At 41.1% G+C, this 18,332-nt stretch overlaps 1 protein-coding gene across 1 annotated transcript; it reads right to left on the bottom strand.

Moving 5' to 3' along the window:
- Positions 1–813: 813 nt before the first annotated feature.
- LOC130554809 (leukocyte elastase inhibitor-like) lies at positions 814–16,891 on the bottom strand. The gene is made up of 8 exons (XM_057334681.1): positions 16,822–16,891; positions 11,570–11,631; positions 10,282–10,458; positions 9,857–9,985; positions 9,486–9,603; positions 8,566–8,708; positions 1,541–1,693; positions 814–1,427 (listed from the first exon to the last, which is right to left on the bottom strand). The coding sequence occupies exons 1-8, from the start codon at positions 16,889–16,891 to the stop codon at positions 1,008–1,010; spliced, it is 1,272 nt and encodes a 423-aa protein (XP_057190664.1). The 3' UTR covers positions 814–1,007.
- Positions 16,892–18,332: the final 1,441 nt, after the last annotated feature.

Raw genomic sequence — 18,332 nt, forward strand, 5'->3', positions numbered from 1 at the left:
TCTGTCATGCGCTAACCAGTGGGCGGGGCTAGAGAAGTAGTCGTTGATATTTTTCTGTGGAGGTGGTGTTCAACCTATCAATGTTGTCATGGATAGGTGCATTCCAGAACCTGGCGTTCGCTGAGCCTGGTGTCAATAACAGATGTAATCTCAGTAACAAGGTCGTTTTCAGTTTTGACACTGACATGATGTTTGCGTGAATACGATTCCCTCTTATATAACAAAAGCTCGGGTTAAAATTGTGATCAAAGTCAATTCAACAAATCAATTTTTTGAGTGTAATAAAGCATGTGGTAACACCTGTGCACATAGACATAACTGCAGGCTTTAAGGCATAAACATTTCTATCCATCAGAAGTGGGTAAGATTCCTGTGGTGCAGTTCATTTCAGTCAGTGGTTCTCAAACTATTTCGATGTAAGGCAATGTGTAGAGTGCATCACTTTGTGTCCCCCCAAATTAAGACTTATCCTCTGAAACTTAACATTAAGCCAAAAACATATTCAGTTATACAATGCTGGAATTTCAATTCGTTTGGTTGGTGGCCTTATTTTTTTATGTTTGATAGCATAAAATCACTAAAAAATCTCCTAATTTCATAAAACGCCACACAATCTGTGCCCCACCCCTGGACCCATCATGGGGGCCATGGTTCCCAGTTTGAGAACCACAGATTTTATCACCCAACTAACTATGATAACTTAAAATAAAAAAAGAACTTTGTAAAATTCATTCAGATTTTCACAAGATTTAACAGTGTATGCTCACAAGAGTAAAGAGTCACAACAAGAGTTTGTTACGTAGCATGGTTTATTGATATGGCTGAATATGTAAGGTCTTAGAGAATAAGACAATCAGGAATGTTGAAGAATATATTGTGGTTTTTTTATTTATATCAATAAAGATTACACGATTATGACCTTAAGTAATGATAACAGCCCAATTTTGTTTCACTATATATGCCACACCACCAGAATCTGTCCTGCTCTTTGATTCCAGTTCATTGGGTTACGGAGAAGAGTAGCGGCCCCAGAAGAGGATGCTCTTGGTGTCATTGTGGCGGATGAAGAAAAGGAAGGGGTGGTCTGCCACAAAACTCACTTGTTGACCATAAGTAGAATCAAACTTGTTTGACCTCAGCAGTGTGGTTGGTGCACCGCTGCCCGCTTCTGCCTCTGTGCCTTGTTCATTCACGTTAATACCAGATTTGTGCACCACTTTGGACAGTTTCAATGGTTTAGATGTCATGCCAGAAAAATCACACTTATCAGTAAAGGCATCAGTTATTCCCAGACTTCTGAGAATCTTCTCCAGGTCAAACGTGCCCTGCATGCTCATTTTGGGCACATAAATTTGCATTTCGGTGGGTAAAAACTTGTCCTCCTCAGTCCACTCTTGAAGCTTCTCATAGGTGATTAGACTTTCAATCTTAACAAAAGAAACAAAGACTATCAGTACATTGTGTATAACTAAACCTATTAAAGGAGTAGTTCACTTTAAAATAAAAAAGTTTATGATTGTATTGCAATTTCTTGTTGTACCTTCTCTAGATCTCTTTGATTTGGGAGTAGAATGAACATGCTGAGATCTTTTTGCTCATAGAAGAGTTCCAGAATTCTGCAGTCAGCTTCATCAATGGTAGCCAAAGGAAATTTACCCGTCTGACTCATCATTTGCACAGTCTTGATTTCACCCTTGAAAGCACAGAGAGAATAGACATTATAGATGCTGTGCTGTCTCACTTACTCCGAGTGCGTTCACATGCACAAAATAAATGGATATCTATCATAAATCAGCTTAAAAAGAAACCTGTTTTCACGTGTTTACATGCATAGTAATAAACCACCTACGCAGAAAACCGCGTTTACAAGTTTGAAACTTGCCGGGTTTCTCGCCTGCAGTGACATCATTGTCGATAGTCTGTTTAGTAATTAAAAATGCAGCGGGAAAACGGTCAGAAGCTGCATTTTAATATCTCTTCTGATTTCCGTATACCTGCATATGCAACAATAGTTCTTCATTTTGACGTTCCTACATCAACTGCATGATTCGAGAGCGGACTTTTATGCGTTATTTTACTACTACTTCCGTTTGGGACTTTTACTATTGCGCTGTCAGACATGCGCACATAAACAAAACTGAGAGAAAACCGTTAAAGGCGTTTACATGCAGCGCAAAATCGGAGTAATGGGCAAAAAACTACCTCTGCCGAGCGGGTTTTGCTTACTCCATTTATGAGCTTTCCCAGATAAAAGAAAACGTCTTGGTTATGGATGTAACCTCGGTTCCCTGATGGAGGGAACGAGACGTTGTGTCGAACCGACAGAATGGGGTTTGTCTTGAGAACCTATCATCTTCTGAGTATTTAGAAAAGGCCAATGAAAATTGGCGAATGAAATTTGCATGCTCATTCATTCACCTTTGGTCTGAGGAGCCTAAAGCATCCTCCCCCGACCGCTGGGATGGGCGGCCAGTGTTGTGGCATGAGGGACACAACGTCTCGTTCCCTCCATCAGGGAACCGAGACGTTCCCTTTCTGTCGGTCTCTCGACGTTGTGTCGAACCGACAGAATGGGGTTCCTATGGAAAACGCCACAGCACTGAGCCGCGTCACAATCTCTGCAGAGCGACGTTGACTGGCCTGGGCGAGTCAGACGAACACGCTAACGCGAAATTATGACCCTCCAGTGGAGAGGAAGGGGGACCCAGAGCATTCCACAAAAAGTTGGGAAGCCCCCTAACGCCGGCCGTCACGGGCGGAGGCCTAATTCTCTAAATGGCGAGAAGCCGCCCGGCACCGTACGGGCCACTGGGTAAGCATTATTCCCCCTGGGGGAAAAACGCTGCAGATGCCACTACCTACCGTAGGGAGGAATTAGTGGAGACACCACATGGTCTCACCATCAGGGAGAACTCATGGGAAGAAAGTGCGGACAGGAGTTAACCGCAAGGTGGGAGTCCACCTGGGGAGGTCATGGGTTGCCAAGGTGGGAACCATTCATGAGGATACATCAGACGGAACAGCCCACGGAGGGGGTGTTACCACGTCTGGAGCACTAGGTCCGGTTAGAGCTATGTGGGAATAACTCAACTGTTCCCCGGCCTAAGGGGGCAGGGCTGCTCTGCCCAGCCTGTCCCCTGGAAGGGTGCTTAGTGATGGATGGAATGCCTGTTCTTTACCCGAGGGGAAAGACGTATGACGTATCCACCCCAACCTTGCAGGGAGGTATCCCAAAAGGGACCCCTGTCCGCAAGAAGGTCATGGAGACCAGGGGGTTAGGGTGTGTCGGCAGAAAAGCGTGTGACCATACGCCTGCTGCCGGTGTGCCACGCTCTCCAAGGAACTTGACTCTGCAGCCAGTGTTGGAGCGGTCATATGTGCATCGACCCGAGGGGGACCCCCCCCCCGCCGAGGATGCCATGTATCCCAGGAGCCTCTTGTTACAGGGGGACCGCTGACTGTCTGAGCTTCAGGCAGTTCAACACTGATCGGGCGCGCTAATCAGTCACGCGCCTCTGGGAGGCCGCAAGGGTGCGGGCTTCCTCGTCGAGGGGTGAGCGGGGCCGCTCGTGAGGACAGAGTCGAGTTCCATACCGAGAAAGAGGATGCTCTGCACCGGGGAGAGCTTGCTCTTTTCTCAGTTGACCTGTAGCCCCACCGATCTAGGTGCCGGAGAACCAGGTCCCTGTGTGTACACAACAGATCTCGAGAGTGTGCCAAAACTGAGCCAGTCGTCGAGATAGTTAGTACCCGCACACCTCCTTCCCACGGGGAAGGAGGGCGGCTTCCACAACCTTCGTAAAGACTCGTGGAGACAGGGACAGACCGAAGGGGGGGACCCTGTACTGATATGCCCGTCCCTCGAACACGAACCGTCGGAACGGCCAATGTCGAGGGAGGATCGAGACATGAAGTACGTGTCCTTCAGGTCGACTGCCATGAACCGGTCCTGACACCTGACGGACGTCAGGATGCGCTTCTGCGTGATCAACCTGAAAGGCAGCTATAGTGTAGGTGCCTGTTCAGAACACACAGACCCAAGATAGGGCGCAACCCCCCGCCTTTCTTGGGGACAATGAAGTACAGGCTGTAAAACCCGTTGAACATCTCGGCTGGTGAGACGGACTCGATCACTCCCTTCACCAGAAGGGTGGCGACCTCGGCCCGAAGTACGGGAACATCCTAGCCTCTGACTGAGGTATATCGGATGCTGAACTTGGCGAGCGTGAGGCGACTGGATCACGTAGCCGAGACGGATCGTCTTCCCTAGCCAGTCTGACAGCCTGGGAAGCCGGACAGGCTCCCAGAATGAGACGGGACTAAGGTACGATCTTTTTCATCGTCCCCCCGGGGGGTGGTTCTATGGCTAGCAGTACGGATTCCTTGCCGGGGGAGGTCCCCCGGGGAGGAGATCGGCTCTGCTGTTTTTCCTGCCTGGCGACTGCGCAGCTCAATGCACTGTCTGACTGAGAGTGCTGAGGGCTGGTGTTTATACTCGACATTGCGCTTTGCCATGACGCAACGTCGAGTTTGCCATTCACCGTCGTGCAGAGGGTGAGAGCGGCTGTGGTAACCCAGAGAGAGAGGAAACTCTCCTTTTTTGAGAGTAAGTGGGCGCCAGCCCCCCGGAGGGGGCCAGCAGATGGAGAGACGGGGCAGGATCCGTCCCTATCCGACTTCCCAGCGATGTGGCTGGGGTCGGGCCCAATGGTAGCCTCGATCCCCCTGAGGTGCTCTCATGACGGCCGCTGTCCCGCAGCTGCTGATGGGGCGATTGTCTCTTCTTCGCTGTCTCCTCCAGGGGGGGGCCACCTGAGTGGGGGGCGCCAGAGCTGGAGGGCGTTGAAGAGGACCAGGGCTGCTGGGAAGCAGACAGTGCACGGGACTCGATGGCCGAGGCGGCCGAGTTGCGGCACGGAGGACTGCTTCTTACTGTCGAGAACCCTCCGGGGAGGCCGCGTGCGGGTCTCGCGCCCCCCCCCGACGGGCGGGGGGTGAGCGGAGCCGCTGCGGCTCGACAGTAACACCAACCAGCCCCCCCTTGCGAGACGGGTAAGTCGAGAAAGCGGACCTTCTCAGCGTTACTCATCTGCGCAAGGATTGGCCAGAGGAGTTTCTCATGGACCACAAGTGTGGACATCGTCCGACCCAGGGCCCGCGTGGTCACCTTGGTCGCCCGTAGAGTGAGGTCGGTGGCGGCGCGGAGTTCCTGCATAAGCGCTGGGTCGGTCTTACCCTCGTGGAGCTCTCTCAATGCCCTGGCCTGGCAGGAGCCATAGCGTGGAGAGAGGAGGCAGCTTGGTCCGCCGCAATGTAAGCTCTCGACACCAGAGATGCCGAGACACCACATGCTTTGGATGGGAGTCTAGGTCGAGCCCCTGACGTATGACGTATCCTCCAGCTGTCTCAACCTCGAGGGAAGAGAGGGTGACAGAACTTTGTTTGACGTGAAACGTGCCGGGAAGGGGCGTTCCAGGTCTTACAAAGTTCCTCATGCACTTCCGGTAAACACGGCACTGGGGGCGGGCGCGCTCAAACCCGAGGCGCCATGTAGCCAGCCGCGAGCCCGGGAGAGGCAGTGGGGCACTGCAACCCAACACTCAGGCGGCCCGGGAAAGCATGGCGACATTCGACGTCCGCTTTTCCTGGGCTCGACCCCCGAGGGAGGGAGCCCGAGGAATCGTCGGAGTCGGATGGATCAAAACGCGGAGCTCGAGTTCTTACACGTACAAAAAAGTATGAACATATTAGCCCGGTTCTGTCAACCTTGCACTGGTTACCTATAAAGCATCGCGTTAACTTTAAAATCTTGCTTATTACCTATAAAGCCCTACATGGTTTAGCTCCTCAGTACTTGAGTGAACTCCTTTGTATTACAGTCCTTCACGTGCATTAGCTCTCAGGCGTCCTGTCAGTTGGTAATACCTAGAATTTCAAAATCAAGTGCAGGTGGTAGATCCTTTTCCTATCTAGCGCCTAAACTTTGGAATAGTCTTCCCTGCACTGTCCGGGAGCAGACACACTCTGTCAGTTTAAATCTAGACTAAAGACGCATCTTTTTAATCTTGCATACACTACTCTTCCATAATATAAATCTTCTGAGGGTTTAGGCTGCATTAGTTAGATCAACCGGAACCAAAAACACAACTGATGTACTTGTTGCATCAAAGAGTCAGAACAGTACTCTACTCTCAGCCAGTCTTGTCTCATTGTTCCAAGGTTACCACAGCGAGCAGGATGCAGTTCATGGCCTGACCTGATGGTAGAGCGGAGAATGGGAAGTGGGGACCTGACAAGAGCTGAGATGATAGAGCTGGATAAAGAAGGACGCGGTCTCTGACATGTCTTCACCACAAAATTCAAATGCTATTAGATTATTAATGATAATCTTAAACTATAATTTATTTTATTATTAAGTTTATTTATTTTATTTAGCCTTGTTGTGCAAGTTCTCTGGAGCTTGTGCAGAGGCAGCAGCTTTTGCCAGAGGGGAACTGGAATCCCCTGGTTGGGCCTGGGTTCTCCTGAGTTTTTTTTCTCGATTAGAGTTTTGGGTTCCTCGCCACCGTTTGCATACTGTTTTTGCACTATCTGCCTGCCGGGGGGGCTGCTTTAGAATTTAAAGTTTTACTTAATTAATATTGCATATAGGAATTTATAGTCTGTTATATTTGACCTGTGCTTCTCTCTCCTTTATCCTAAATGTGTGCTCTCACTGAGCGTGTGTGTGTGTGGCGTACTTGTCTGTGTACGTACGTGTGTGTGTTGTGTGTGTGTGCGTGCGCATCCGTGTGTGTGTGTGTGTCTCTATGTCTATGTGTGTTAGTACGTGTGCATATTGTGTGTGTGGAGTGTTTTGTATGTGGGTATGTCTGTCTTCTGTGTTTTCAACCTTTTCTTGTTTTGCAGTACAACTTTAATTATTTTGCTTATAGTCAATTGTCTCATGTACAGCTGCTTTGTAACAATGAAAATTGTAAAAGCGCTATATAAATAAAGTTGAGTTGAGTTGAGTTCCCCCGATCTGCAAGAGACATCTCATCATCACGCATCGTGTCCGAATACGTGATTGAGGAATAAGACGGCGGACCGTTTTGGGACGTCAACGACGAGGTGTGAACGGTGTAGCGTGGTGGCGATTACGCTACAGTAATCCTCATATCACCTCGCTGCTTGCCATGCGGACGCAGCGTACGCCGCCACGGACGGAGCACGAGGTGGTGCTGAGTCCGTGGACAGCCACCTGTGACGCCGTCGAATCGTCACGCCCGCAGTGCGGGCAGGACGTATCCACAACGTCTGCCCCAGCGTACTGGAAGCAGGCATTGTGTCCGTCCCTCTCCTCGACGAGTGTCCCAAGAGAATCTCATCATCACGCATCGTGTCCGAATACGTGATTGAGGAATAAGACGGCGGACCGTCTTTTTTGGGGAACGGTCAGACAAGCGAAACGAGGTGTGAACGGTCCGTGAGCCGTGGCTGGCGGATTATCGCTCACAGTAATCCTCATATCACCCTCGCTGCTTGCCATAGCGGACGGCAGGGCCGTAGTCCTGCCGCCACGGAACGGGGAGCAAACGAGGTGGTGGCTGAGTCCCGTGGGAACACAGCCACCTGTGACGCAACGTCTGAATCGTCACCGCCCGCAGTGCGGGCAGGACGTATCCACAACGTCTGCCCCAGCGTACTGGAAGCAGGCATTGTGTCCGTCCCCCTCCTCGATGAGTGTGTTGCACCCATGAGAACAGCGGGACAAGCCACGCTGGAGAAATTTGCTCTTTTAGAAAAGGAAATTTGCTCGAACACCTCCGGAACTGCCGAGACGCCCAGGGGAGAGTCACTGCAGGAAGGGACCGTCCGCTGTCCACGTCGTAGATTCCAGCAGAAAAATGATCACCCAAGATCGTAGAGAAGCTCATCAGATGCGTAGGCTCTGAAGAACAAAAGGTGAATGAATGAGCACGCCGGCTTCCCTCTTATACCCGGACATCCGGGGAGGAGCCCGGCATGCAAATTTCATTCACCAATTTTCATTGGCCTTTTCTAAATACTCAGAAGATGATAGGTTCTCAAGACAAACCCCATTCTGTCAGTTCGACACAACGTCGAGAGACCGACAGAAAGGGAACAGTTTTACGCATTTACATGACTTACACGTTATCAGCTTATTAAGCATAATTGGAGTAAGACTGTGTATACAAACGCACTCACTGATGGACAAAAGTTGTTCATCACTGACAGAATAAACTACGTTTTTTTTAAGCAATAAGGCAGAAGAGACAATGCTTTACAATGAGTTCACAGCAGTGAATGATATATATATATATATATATATACGTCTATATTTTTTAAATCTTGTTCATTCTCTCCTTTGCTTACTCCAGCTTTAATTCTCCTAGTAGCATGGCCTTGTAAACTAATGGTACTGTTTAGTGTGTTGACAAAATATTTATATGCTCTCCTACTTGTAAGTCGCTTTGGATAAACGCATCTGCCAAATGAATAAATGTAAATGTAATGTTGTACTTGTAGTGGACAAAGAATTGTTATATCTGACAGTATTACCTGATTGGTGTAAAACGGGGCTTCTTTTGTGTCTTTAGCATCAAATTGCGTGTGCCAGGTACCTTTAATGTACATGGTGCTTAAAAGAACAAGCAATGTGTTCTTATCCACATCACCTGCATCCAACAGACTTTCCAATTTATCTATAATAAAAAGATAAAACATCTGTGATATGGATAAAAAAACATTCAAAAAATGTGTACCAATAAAAACAAACATGATTGACAGGTGTCGGACAGGTTTAAAAGTGTTGTTGAATTGCAGAATTAAACGTGATGTCACGTTTTCGCTTTTTTTGCCGAAGTGAGATAACGTATTTACGAAACTCGTTATGTAGTTTGTCCGTTTAGGGCTACTGTAGAAACATGGTGGTGCACCATGGCGAATTCTATGTAAAGAGAGCCGCGGTGTATGTAGGTAGAAATAGCTTATTCTAAGAGAATAAAAACATAACTCTTCATGTTCACACCATAGTCTGTTTGAATACTCGATTCTGATCGGCTGGAAGGTGTGCATTAAAACCATTTAATGCACGGGTCGTTCCAGTCAGTTTAATCAATGTTCGAAATGAACTGACAAAAATAACGGTCAACGGTCTGATCCAAAAATACACTGTAAACATCAATAACAGTTTTACCTTGGCAAATGACTATGGCATAAACTGGATAATCCACAGCTACCAGTTCATTAAAGGATTTTAATACAATTCACGTCGGGTGGTTCTTGGCTTCCACATCGTGCGTTAAAACCCTTTAATGCAGGGCTAGCTGTGGATTATCCCTTACATATTACATTGCATTTCTGTCAATAGATCCTCCTTAATGTTACACACTGGTTCTTTAAATACAGTTATATTGTCCAAAGGCTTTACTACTGTAATATACACATTTCGTCTATGTTTTAGTTGTTCAGTTGCCTACGTTGAGTCTTGTTCTTCACCCAATTGTTGATTTTCACTCTTGCATCTTCAGGATTGTTTTGGAAGTCAACAACTCTGAGGCCACCAAAACACCAGTCTTCACATTCGTCAAGGTAATCCTAAAAAAATGAAAAGTTTGATAAATAAAATTCAAACTCTTTAACAGTTTCAGGACAATATTAACAGTGTTCTGACACAGTCATCTCTTGGTGTTGTAAGCAGTGGTGGAAAAGCAGAGAGTCTCTATAAGAATATAGTAGTGATGTGAAACATGCCCTTGAAATTCACTCTATGGACTCTGGACTTCCCTCATTTTCAGTGAATGCTGAGTATTATCAAACAGAAAAAAGACTATTTTCTTCAACTACTCACATCATTAAAATCACAGCTTCTCTCTCCATACAAACGATTAGCCAGGATCAGTTTGTTGAAGGCTGACGTTTTGTTGATCGCCTCATAGAGATCATGGTACATGATCTTCATCTGGCCAAAGTGAAGAGTCTTGAGAAAAACAAAACATGACCTTCAGTGAGGTAGGAATATTACAAATATTATATAATATAATGTTAAAACTGATTTAAGAGCTGACAGTGTTCATCTATTTATGCATCTCTACCCTCACACTATTATTATTTAATATTGTCAATTTATTATCAAATGCTTAATTAAAAAAATAGCATCTAAGTTGATCAGAGATGCTACACTAATAAATATTGAATATAAAATTTGGCAGAGCGTTGAGCTAAATAATTCATCAGGCCGCGGGGAACCGCTCCTTGAGGCTTAATTAAACTTACCGTCATCATTTGATCTGCAGTTTTACCTTTGGCACCCAGAACAACCAGGCCCAATGCAGAGGAGATGCTCAGAGGTGAGAACAATACACTGGATGTCTTGCAGACTGTTTTCAACAGGTCAATAGAGAACTTTGTATTCGCCAGTATCACTGGGTATATTGAGTTAATTGTTACAGCCTGGAATAGTTCAAATAAAATGAATGTTAAAAGTTAGCCAGCACCTTCTTGTTCAGCAAGGAAAACTACACTGAATTAGAATTACAATGGACAAAGTTACAGTAAATGCAACTTTCTCTTATAGAAAAAAAATCTCATTTTATTAAAAGGGAAAATTCTGTCATCGTTTACTCACCCTCTAGACATTCCAAACCTGTATACATTTATTTGTTCTGATGAACACAAATAAAACTATTTAGAAAAGTGTTAGCAACCGACAGTTCTGTTTGACTAGTTTTAACTAGTCAAAACTGCCCCAGAACTGCTTGCTTTCCTAAATTCCTCGAAATTCCTTCTTTTGTGTTCAACAGAACAAAAAATGACACTATCATTTTTTATACTATGGTTGCCATTAAATGCTGCCTCAGAACTGTCAGTTACTGACATTCTTCCAAATATCTTTCTTTGTGTCCAACCCCAACAAAGAAATGTATACAGGTTTGTAACAACTTGAGGGTGAATCATTTATGACAGATTTTTTTTTTCCTGGTGAACTATCCATTTAAACACAAAAACTGTAAATGATATCTAGAGAAGGAATTTATTCATGCTGCAATGCATGCTGGGAGTCATTGGTGAGTCTTGTATTATGTTGGCACCCAGCATGCAGCTGTAAATTTGATTGTCACCATTGTTGGGATGTATAATCTTAATCTTGATGTCTACTTTGGCAGCAGTTTAACTGCAAGTTTATTCGTTTCGCTTTATACACATGAACTCATAGACATTGAGCATTTCTCAGATATTTAAAATTCTTGATTTGGAGCAGACATTGAATGTGCTTATTCTAATATAGACTAATAAACTGAAAAACAACTCACCAACCCAAAATTTGTTCAAAATATTAATCAAGGTCAATGCAAACAGTTTTAATGTGACCAAGTTTACTTAAGAAATGTGTTTTAGTTCAAAGTAACCACTGACATAAAAGATCCTTTAGCAAAAAAACAGCCACTGTTAATTTGTTCATGTCTGAATGTTTTGTTGGAGGCTGACAGAAATAAAGTCAAAACATCTTTAGGTAAAACTGACCAAGTGCTGTAGTTTAAATTCAAAGTTGTGAAAGACTTACTGTAGAATGTAATGTTGTGATGATGCTGGATGCTTCTTCCTCGATGTGAGGTGCTTCTGAAGCTTTATTTTACAGTCACACATATACACTCACCTAAAGGATTATTAGGAACACCATACTAATACGGTGTTTGACCCCCTTTCGCCTTCAGAACTGCCTTAATTCTACGTGGCATTGATTCAACAAGGTGCTGAAAGCATTCTTTAGAAATGTTGGCCCATATTGATAGGATAGCATCTTGCAGTTGATGGAGATTTGTGGGATGCACATCCAGGGCACGAAGCTCCCGTTCCACCACATCCCAAAGATGTTCTATCGGGTTGAGATCTGGTGACTGTGGGGGCCATTCTAGTACAGTGAACTCATTGTCATGTTCAAGAAACCAATTTGAAATGATTCGAGCTTTGTGACATGGTGCATTATCCTGCTGGAAGTAGCCATTAGAGGATGGGTACATGGTGGTCATAAAGGGATGGACATGGTCAGAAACAATGCTCAGGTAGGCCGTGGCATTTAAACGATGCCCAATTGGCACTAAGGGGCCTAAAGTGTGCCAAGAAAACATCCCCCACACCATTACACCACCACCACCAGCCTGCACAGTGGTAACAAGGCATGATGGATCCATGTTCTCATTCTGTTTACGCCAAATTCTGACTCTACCATTTGAATGTCTCAACAGAAATCGAGACTCATCAGACCAGGCAACATTTTTCCAGTCTTCAACTGTCCAATTTTGGTGAGCTCGTGCAAATTGTAGCCTCTTTTTCCTATTTGTAGTGGAGATGAGTGGTACCCGGTGGGGTCTTCTGCTGTTGTAGCCCATCTGCCTCAAGGTTGTGCGTGTTGTGGCTTCACAAATGCTTTGCTGCATACCTCGGTTGTAACGAGTGGTTATTTCAGTCAAAGTTGCTCTTCTATCAGCTTGAATCAGTCGGCCCATTCTCCTCTGACCTCTAGCATCAACAAGGCATTTTCGCCCACAGGACTGCCGCATACTGGATGTTTTTCCCTTTTCACACCATTCTTTGTAAACCCTAGAAATGGTTGTGCGTGAAAATCCCAGTAACTGAGCAGATTGTGAAATACTCAGACCGGCCCGTCTGGCACCAACAACCATGCCACGCTCAAAATTGCTTAAATCACCTTTCTTTCCCATTCTGACATTCAGTTTGGAGTTCAGGAGATTGTCTTGACCAGGACCACACCCCTAAATGCATTGAAGCAACTGCCATGTGATTGGTTGATTAGATAATTGCATTAATGAGAAATTGAACAGGTGTTCCTAATAATCCTTTAGGTGAGTGTATATATACAGTGACGGGCCACAACCCATACCAGTCACCACTGAATATTCATGCAATTCTTCAGATTCCTGCTTCAACTTAAAAAAAAGAAAACTTACTAGGCGTCTCTCTCAGATTCTTCTGATCATTATTAGTTATTAATATTATTAATATTCTCAATATTAGTTATTGAGAATGTTGGGATTTCTCAATAACTAGTAACCTTTTATCAGAATGAGTATATAAAATAGAGCAAAAAGGGCTTTACATTTTCGTTTCACTTTTATTGATCATTAGATTAGGGAAGAGTATTAGGGCCAAGCAATAAGAAAAAATAATAAAACCATATCGATATTAAACCCGCAGTTTTTCGAGAAAAAAAGTTGAAATAAAATGTTGAGAATATACTCATTATACTTTGAGAATAAAGTCTTTTTTTTCTCGAAATTTCACACGTTTTTTTCTCGAAAAACAACGACTTTATTCTCAAAGTATAATGAGTTTAGTCTCGACATTTTATTTTGACTTTTCTCGAAATTTAACGAGTTTTTTTCTCGAAACACAACGATTTTATTCTCAAAGTATAGTGACTTTATTCTCGACATTTTATTTCGAGTTTTTTTCTCAAAATGTAACGAGTTTTTTCCCGAAACACAACGACTTTATTCTCGACATTTTATTTAGACTTTTGTTCTCGAAAAACTGCGGGTTTAATCTCGATTTATAATGACTTTAATCTCGACATGGTTTTATTATTTTCTATTGCTTGGCCCTAATACTCGTCCGTACTCTTCAGTATTAGATAGAATGTACAGCTTTGAAACTTTAGGACAAACTGTCATGAAATGGGGGTGAAACACAAGGACAGAGGACCGAAACACAGACAGCGGGTAAGGGGTTAACATGGATATATTTAATAATAATAACAAAAAGACAAAACAAAAACCCACGATAGGGTAAAACAAGAACAAGGGTATTACAGGAACAAAGACTAACTACACTAAACTAGACAAGACTAAAAAATAACATTTACCATATATTACAAAAAGACTAGACTACAAAGCTTTTTTAGTGTTGATCCTATTAATATGATGGTTCCCAAATGTAAGTATTGTGACAAATGGCGATTTTTTTTTCTCTAGTCAGATCTTGAATATTAACTGTAGATAACAGTCAACATTCTGTAGATGTGTTTTCAGATGAAACGGGGCCTTGGGGTTAAAAAAAGGTAAAGGAAATGTTTCCATTTGTTACAGTACATTCACCCACACAAAGGTATGTTTTCTATGGAAGATATTTCACAATCTCTATGTGGCTATAGTTCATGAAAAACATCTGGGACAAATGTGTGAAATTGTCGCAAGTAAGTTACTATCGTTATAAAGTATATGTGTTTTCTGGAGTTTACATCTCGTGCCCAGCTTCGAATATTAACTGTAGATACCTCATTTAACATTTCCTTAAAGTGTTTTCAGATGAACGCGGCCTTAGGGTCGAAAATATAAGAAATGCACTAATACACGTTGTCACTAATCATTTCTCCTCACACATCCCCCCAAGGAGTGTTTTCTATGGAAGACTATTCCACTAATCATTGCTATTGTCTCATGAGAATGAACATTCGGGGAATGTGTCTGAATTGCAGCAGACTCTCCACTGGTTATATGACTGTGGTCGCACTTTCAGTAGACATATACAAAAAATCCCTCGAAATAGCATACACCTAGCCCACAACTCACTCGTTACGCTAGCATATATAATAACTAATCTCAATTACATCATCTGTCTTTATATTCGAACTATGAAAACATTCAACAAAATCACCACACAAGCACACGCATCACAACAAAAGTTCATCGTAATATTCCAATCCATCTAGTAACTTTAAGCATAATAAGCATGTTGATACACATCCAAAATATAGTCTCGCCTTTCATTACGCAGTCCTTGCCATTTTGAGAGTCTCAATTCATACATGAGCCCTCTGTCTACTTAACTTCTACTACTGTCGAATATTTCCAATATATAACACCTATACGCACTTATCTAGTCACTTCAGTCCCCGCTCTAAAAAGTTCAATAATCAAAATTCGCCTTTTAAATTTCACTTAACAATTCAACTTGTTATAAAATACAACCTTAAATTTTCGACAGACAATTTTCAGTCCATATTATTTCGGTTTAAAAATTCGCTTCCACAAATTCAGTGGTTCAAATTCGACTTGAAATTCAAAGTTTCACATCCGGGAATCCCAGGAGAAGCAATAGAGCGCCGATTCCGCCAATGCATGATCTCTACCTGCTGCCTGACCGCTTCACCAGCAGGTGGTGCAAGTCGCTTCTGACGAAGACCAAAGCAAGAAATGCAGATACTTTTTATATGTTTGCAGCACAGTCCACTCATCTGCTCGATTAAGTGAATTTATTTGATCTCATAGATCTCTTATGCATCATCAAGAAAAAAATAATTGTTTCTTGTACTGGCAGCTTAGCTCACCACTATCAGCCCTGGAACGGACATGGAGCACGGGGACAATTCCAGGTGGCCTGGAATCAGTGGACTATTCATACATTTATAATATTAATTTAATTATTTAAATATCCTACCCGATCTACTAGTACTGCCTATCTATAGTAAGAGTTTATGTTTGTATTTGGCTTGCTATTTATACGCATTCATTACTTTTTACGTGCATATGATTACCCCTCTGGTATGGTGTGGGTTAAGTCGGTATGTACATAAAAAGTGCACGCAAAACACATGCGTATCATNAAATACAACAAATCCGTGTTATATGATGTACATTGTCAGTAAAAAACAAGGTTCTTGAAGAACACATTAACGTATTTAAAATGTAATGGGAACTAGCATTCTAGCACTACACAGGCTGCAGACAACGATAGCGCGGGCTGCATAAATCTGGTCTCAGAACAGATTACAATTTATGTCCTAACATTACATCGTTTCTGACATCAGCCTTTTGAGCTTTAGACGTCTGAGGAATTAAAAAGAATGGCATTAAATGGTCAAATATCGTAAATTAGTGTCACTCGACATAGGCTGTGGTAAAGTCAATTCAAAATAAAAATCATAATATTAGCATTAAATAAAATTTAAAAAATTATAATTAAAAAAATTTTTATATAAATTATTAAAAATAAAAATAAATTTTTTTTTTTAAATATTTTATCATTTTAAAAATATTATTAACAAAAATAAATTAAATTATATTAAAATAAATTTATTGTTATAAATTAATATATTATTTAATATTTATAAAATACATTTATATTAAATTACAATTAAAAAAAAAAAAATTATTCAAAAATTTTTTATATTAAAATAAAAATTTTTTAAAAAATATTTTTTTTTTTTATTTATTTTTTTTATTTTTGTTATTTTTTTTTTTTTTTTTTTTTATTTTATTAAATTATTTTTTTTTTTTTTTTATTTTTTTTTTTTATTTTATATATTTTTTTTTTTTTTTTTTTTTTTTTTTTTATTTTTTTTTTTTTTTTTTTTTTTTCATTTTTATTTTTTATTGTTTTTTTTTTGTTTTGTATTTTTTTTATTTTTTTTTTATTATTTTTTTTTTTTTTTTATTTTTTATTATTATTTTTATATTTTTTCTTTTTTTTTTTTTTTTTTAAATTTTTTTTTTTTTTTTTTATTTTTTTATTTTTTGTTTTTTTTTTTTTTTTTTTTTTTTTTTTTTTTTTTTGTGTTTTTTTCATTTTTTTATTTTTTTATTTTTTTTTTTTTTTTTTTTTGTGTTTTTATTCTTTTTTTTGTTTTTTTTTTTTTAACAAAATTTTGATTAAAATGTGTAAAATCTGCAAGTTATTAACATAACACCACAGACACTAATAAAGTGCGACACATGAAATTGTCAGAAATTTTGCTAACTTTAAGATAAAAAATAAGAAAGAATGTACTCACCATGCACCCCCCAGACCATCCAGCACCTGTAATGACCTTTACACACAGGAAGTAGTCAAAATAATTTCCCCCGTTTCTTAAAGGGGCGACATCCATTGTTGTAACACCACAGACATGAATTTGGGGGACACCACTTTTTTCTTAGATATTACAAAATATGTATTTTTAAAAACAATTTAATAAAATTGACAATATATTCACAATATATGGAAGTATTTCAATGCCATTAGTCTTTGAAGCAAAAATGCATGTTGAATTATATGGAAGTATTTCAATGCCATTAGTCTTTGAAGCAAAAAAGCATGTTGAATTACCACTAATCAAAAATAAAGCTGTTGCATTACCAGTCGCTTGCATTTTTAGAGTCTGCAATTCAATATGGTTGTATATTTAAGCTGTGAATATTTCAAATTGAAACATTTCACGCACAATTTCACCGTTAAAAAGTTCAATAATCAAAATTCGCCTTTTAAATTTCACTTAAAAATTTCAACTTGTTATAAAATACAACCTTTAATTTTCGACAGACAATTTTCAGTCCATATTATTTCGGTTTAAAAATTCGCTTCCACAAATTCAGTGGTTCAAATTCGACTTGAAATTCAAAGTTTCACATCCGGGAATCCCAGGAGAAGCAATAGAGCGCCGATTCCGCCAATGCATGATCTCTACCTGCTGCCTGACCGCTTCACCAGCAGGTGGTGCAAGTCGCTTCTGACGAAGACCAAAGCAAGAAATGCAGATACTTTTTATATGTTTGCAGCACAGTCCACTCATCTGCTCGATTAAGTGAATTTATTTGATCTCATAGATCTCTTATGCATCATCAAGAAAAAAATAATTGTTTCTTGTACTGGCAGCTTAGCTCACCACTATCAGCCCTGGAACGGACATGGAGCACGGGGACAATTCCAGGTGGCCTGGAATCAGTGGACTATTCATACATTTATAATATTAATTTAATTATTTAAATATCCTACCCGATCTACTAGTACTGCCTATCTATAGTAAGAGTTTATGTTTGTATTTGGCTTGCTATTTATACGCATTCATTACTTTTTACGTGCATATGATTACCCCTTGGTATGGTGTGGGTTAAGTCGGTATGTACATAAAAAGTGCACGCAAAACACATGCGTATCATATGCACGCAAAATATAATTTCTGTAGCTCGCCAAATGCAAACATAAAATCGTGCTTTTGATAAGCACGATCTTAAGTCATCAAATAATGGTTTGAGTTTCGAGGATGAGAAAATTGTATGTTACAGTCAATTACTGAATCATACTGTGTTTGAATAAAATAAGCTAATTGCATGAAGCTATTTGAATGACACATGCAATGGTATCTGATTAAATGTGCCAGAAAACAAGACAACAAGTTTTTAAATCATTACATTAGTTACATAACACCATCACAATAAACTTAACATTTAAATTCAAATAAAACATTTTATTTCGGTTTAAAACTAAATAGGAAAAATAGCAATAATTATACATTTTAAACAGACAATAGTAGTAGGCTAACTGAAATAGTA

The sequence above is a fragment of the Triplophysa rosa genome, linkage group LG5 (genome assembly GCF_024868665.1).
Source record: "Triplophysa rosa linkage group LG5, Trosa_1v2, whole genome shotgun sequence".
NCBI lineage: Eukaryota > Metazoa > Chordata > Actinopteri > Cypriniformes > Nemacheilidae > Triplophysa > Triplophysa rosa.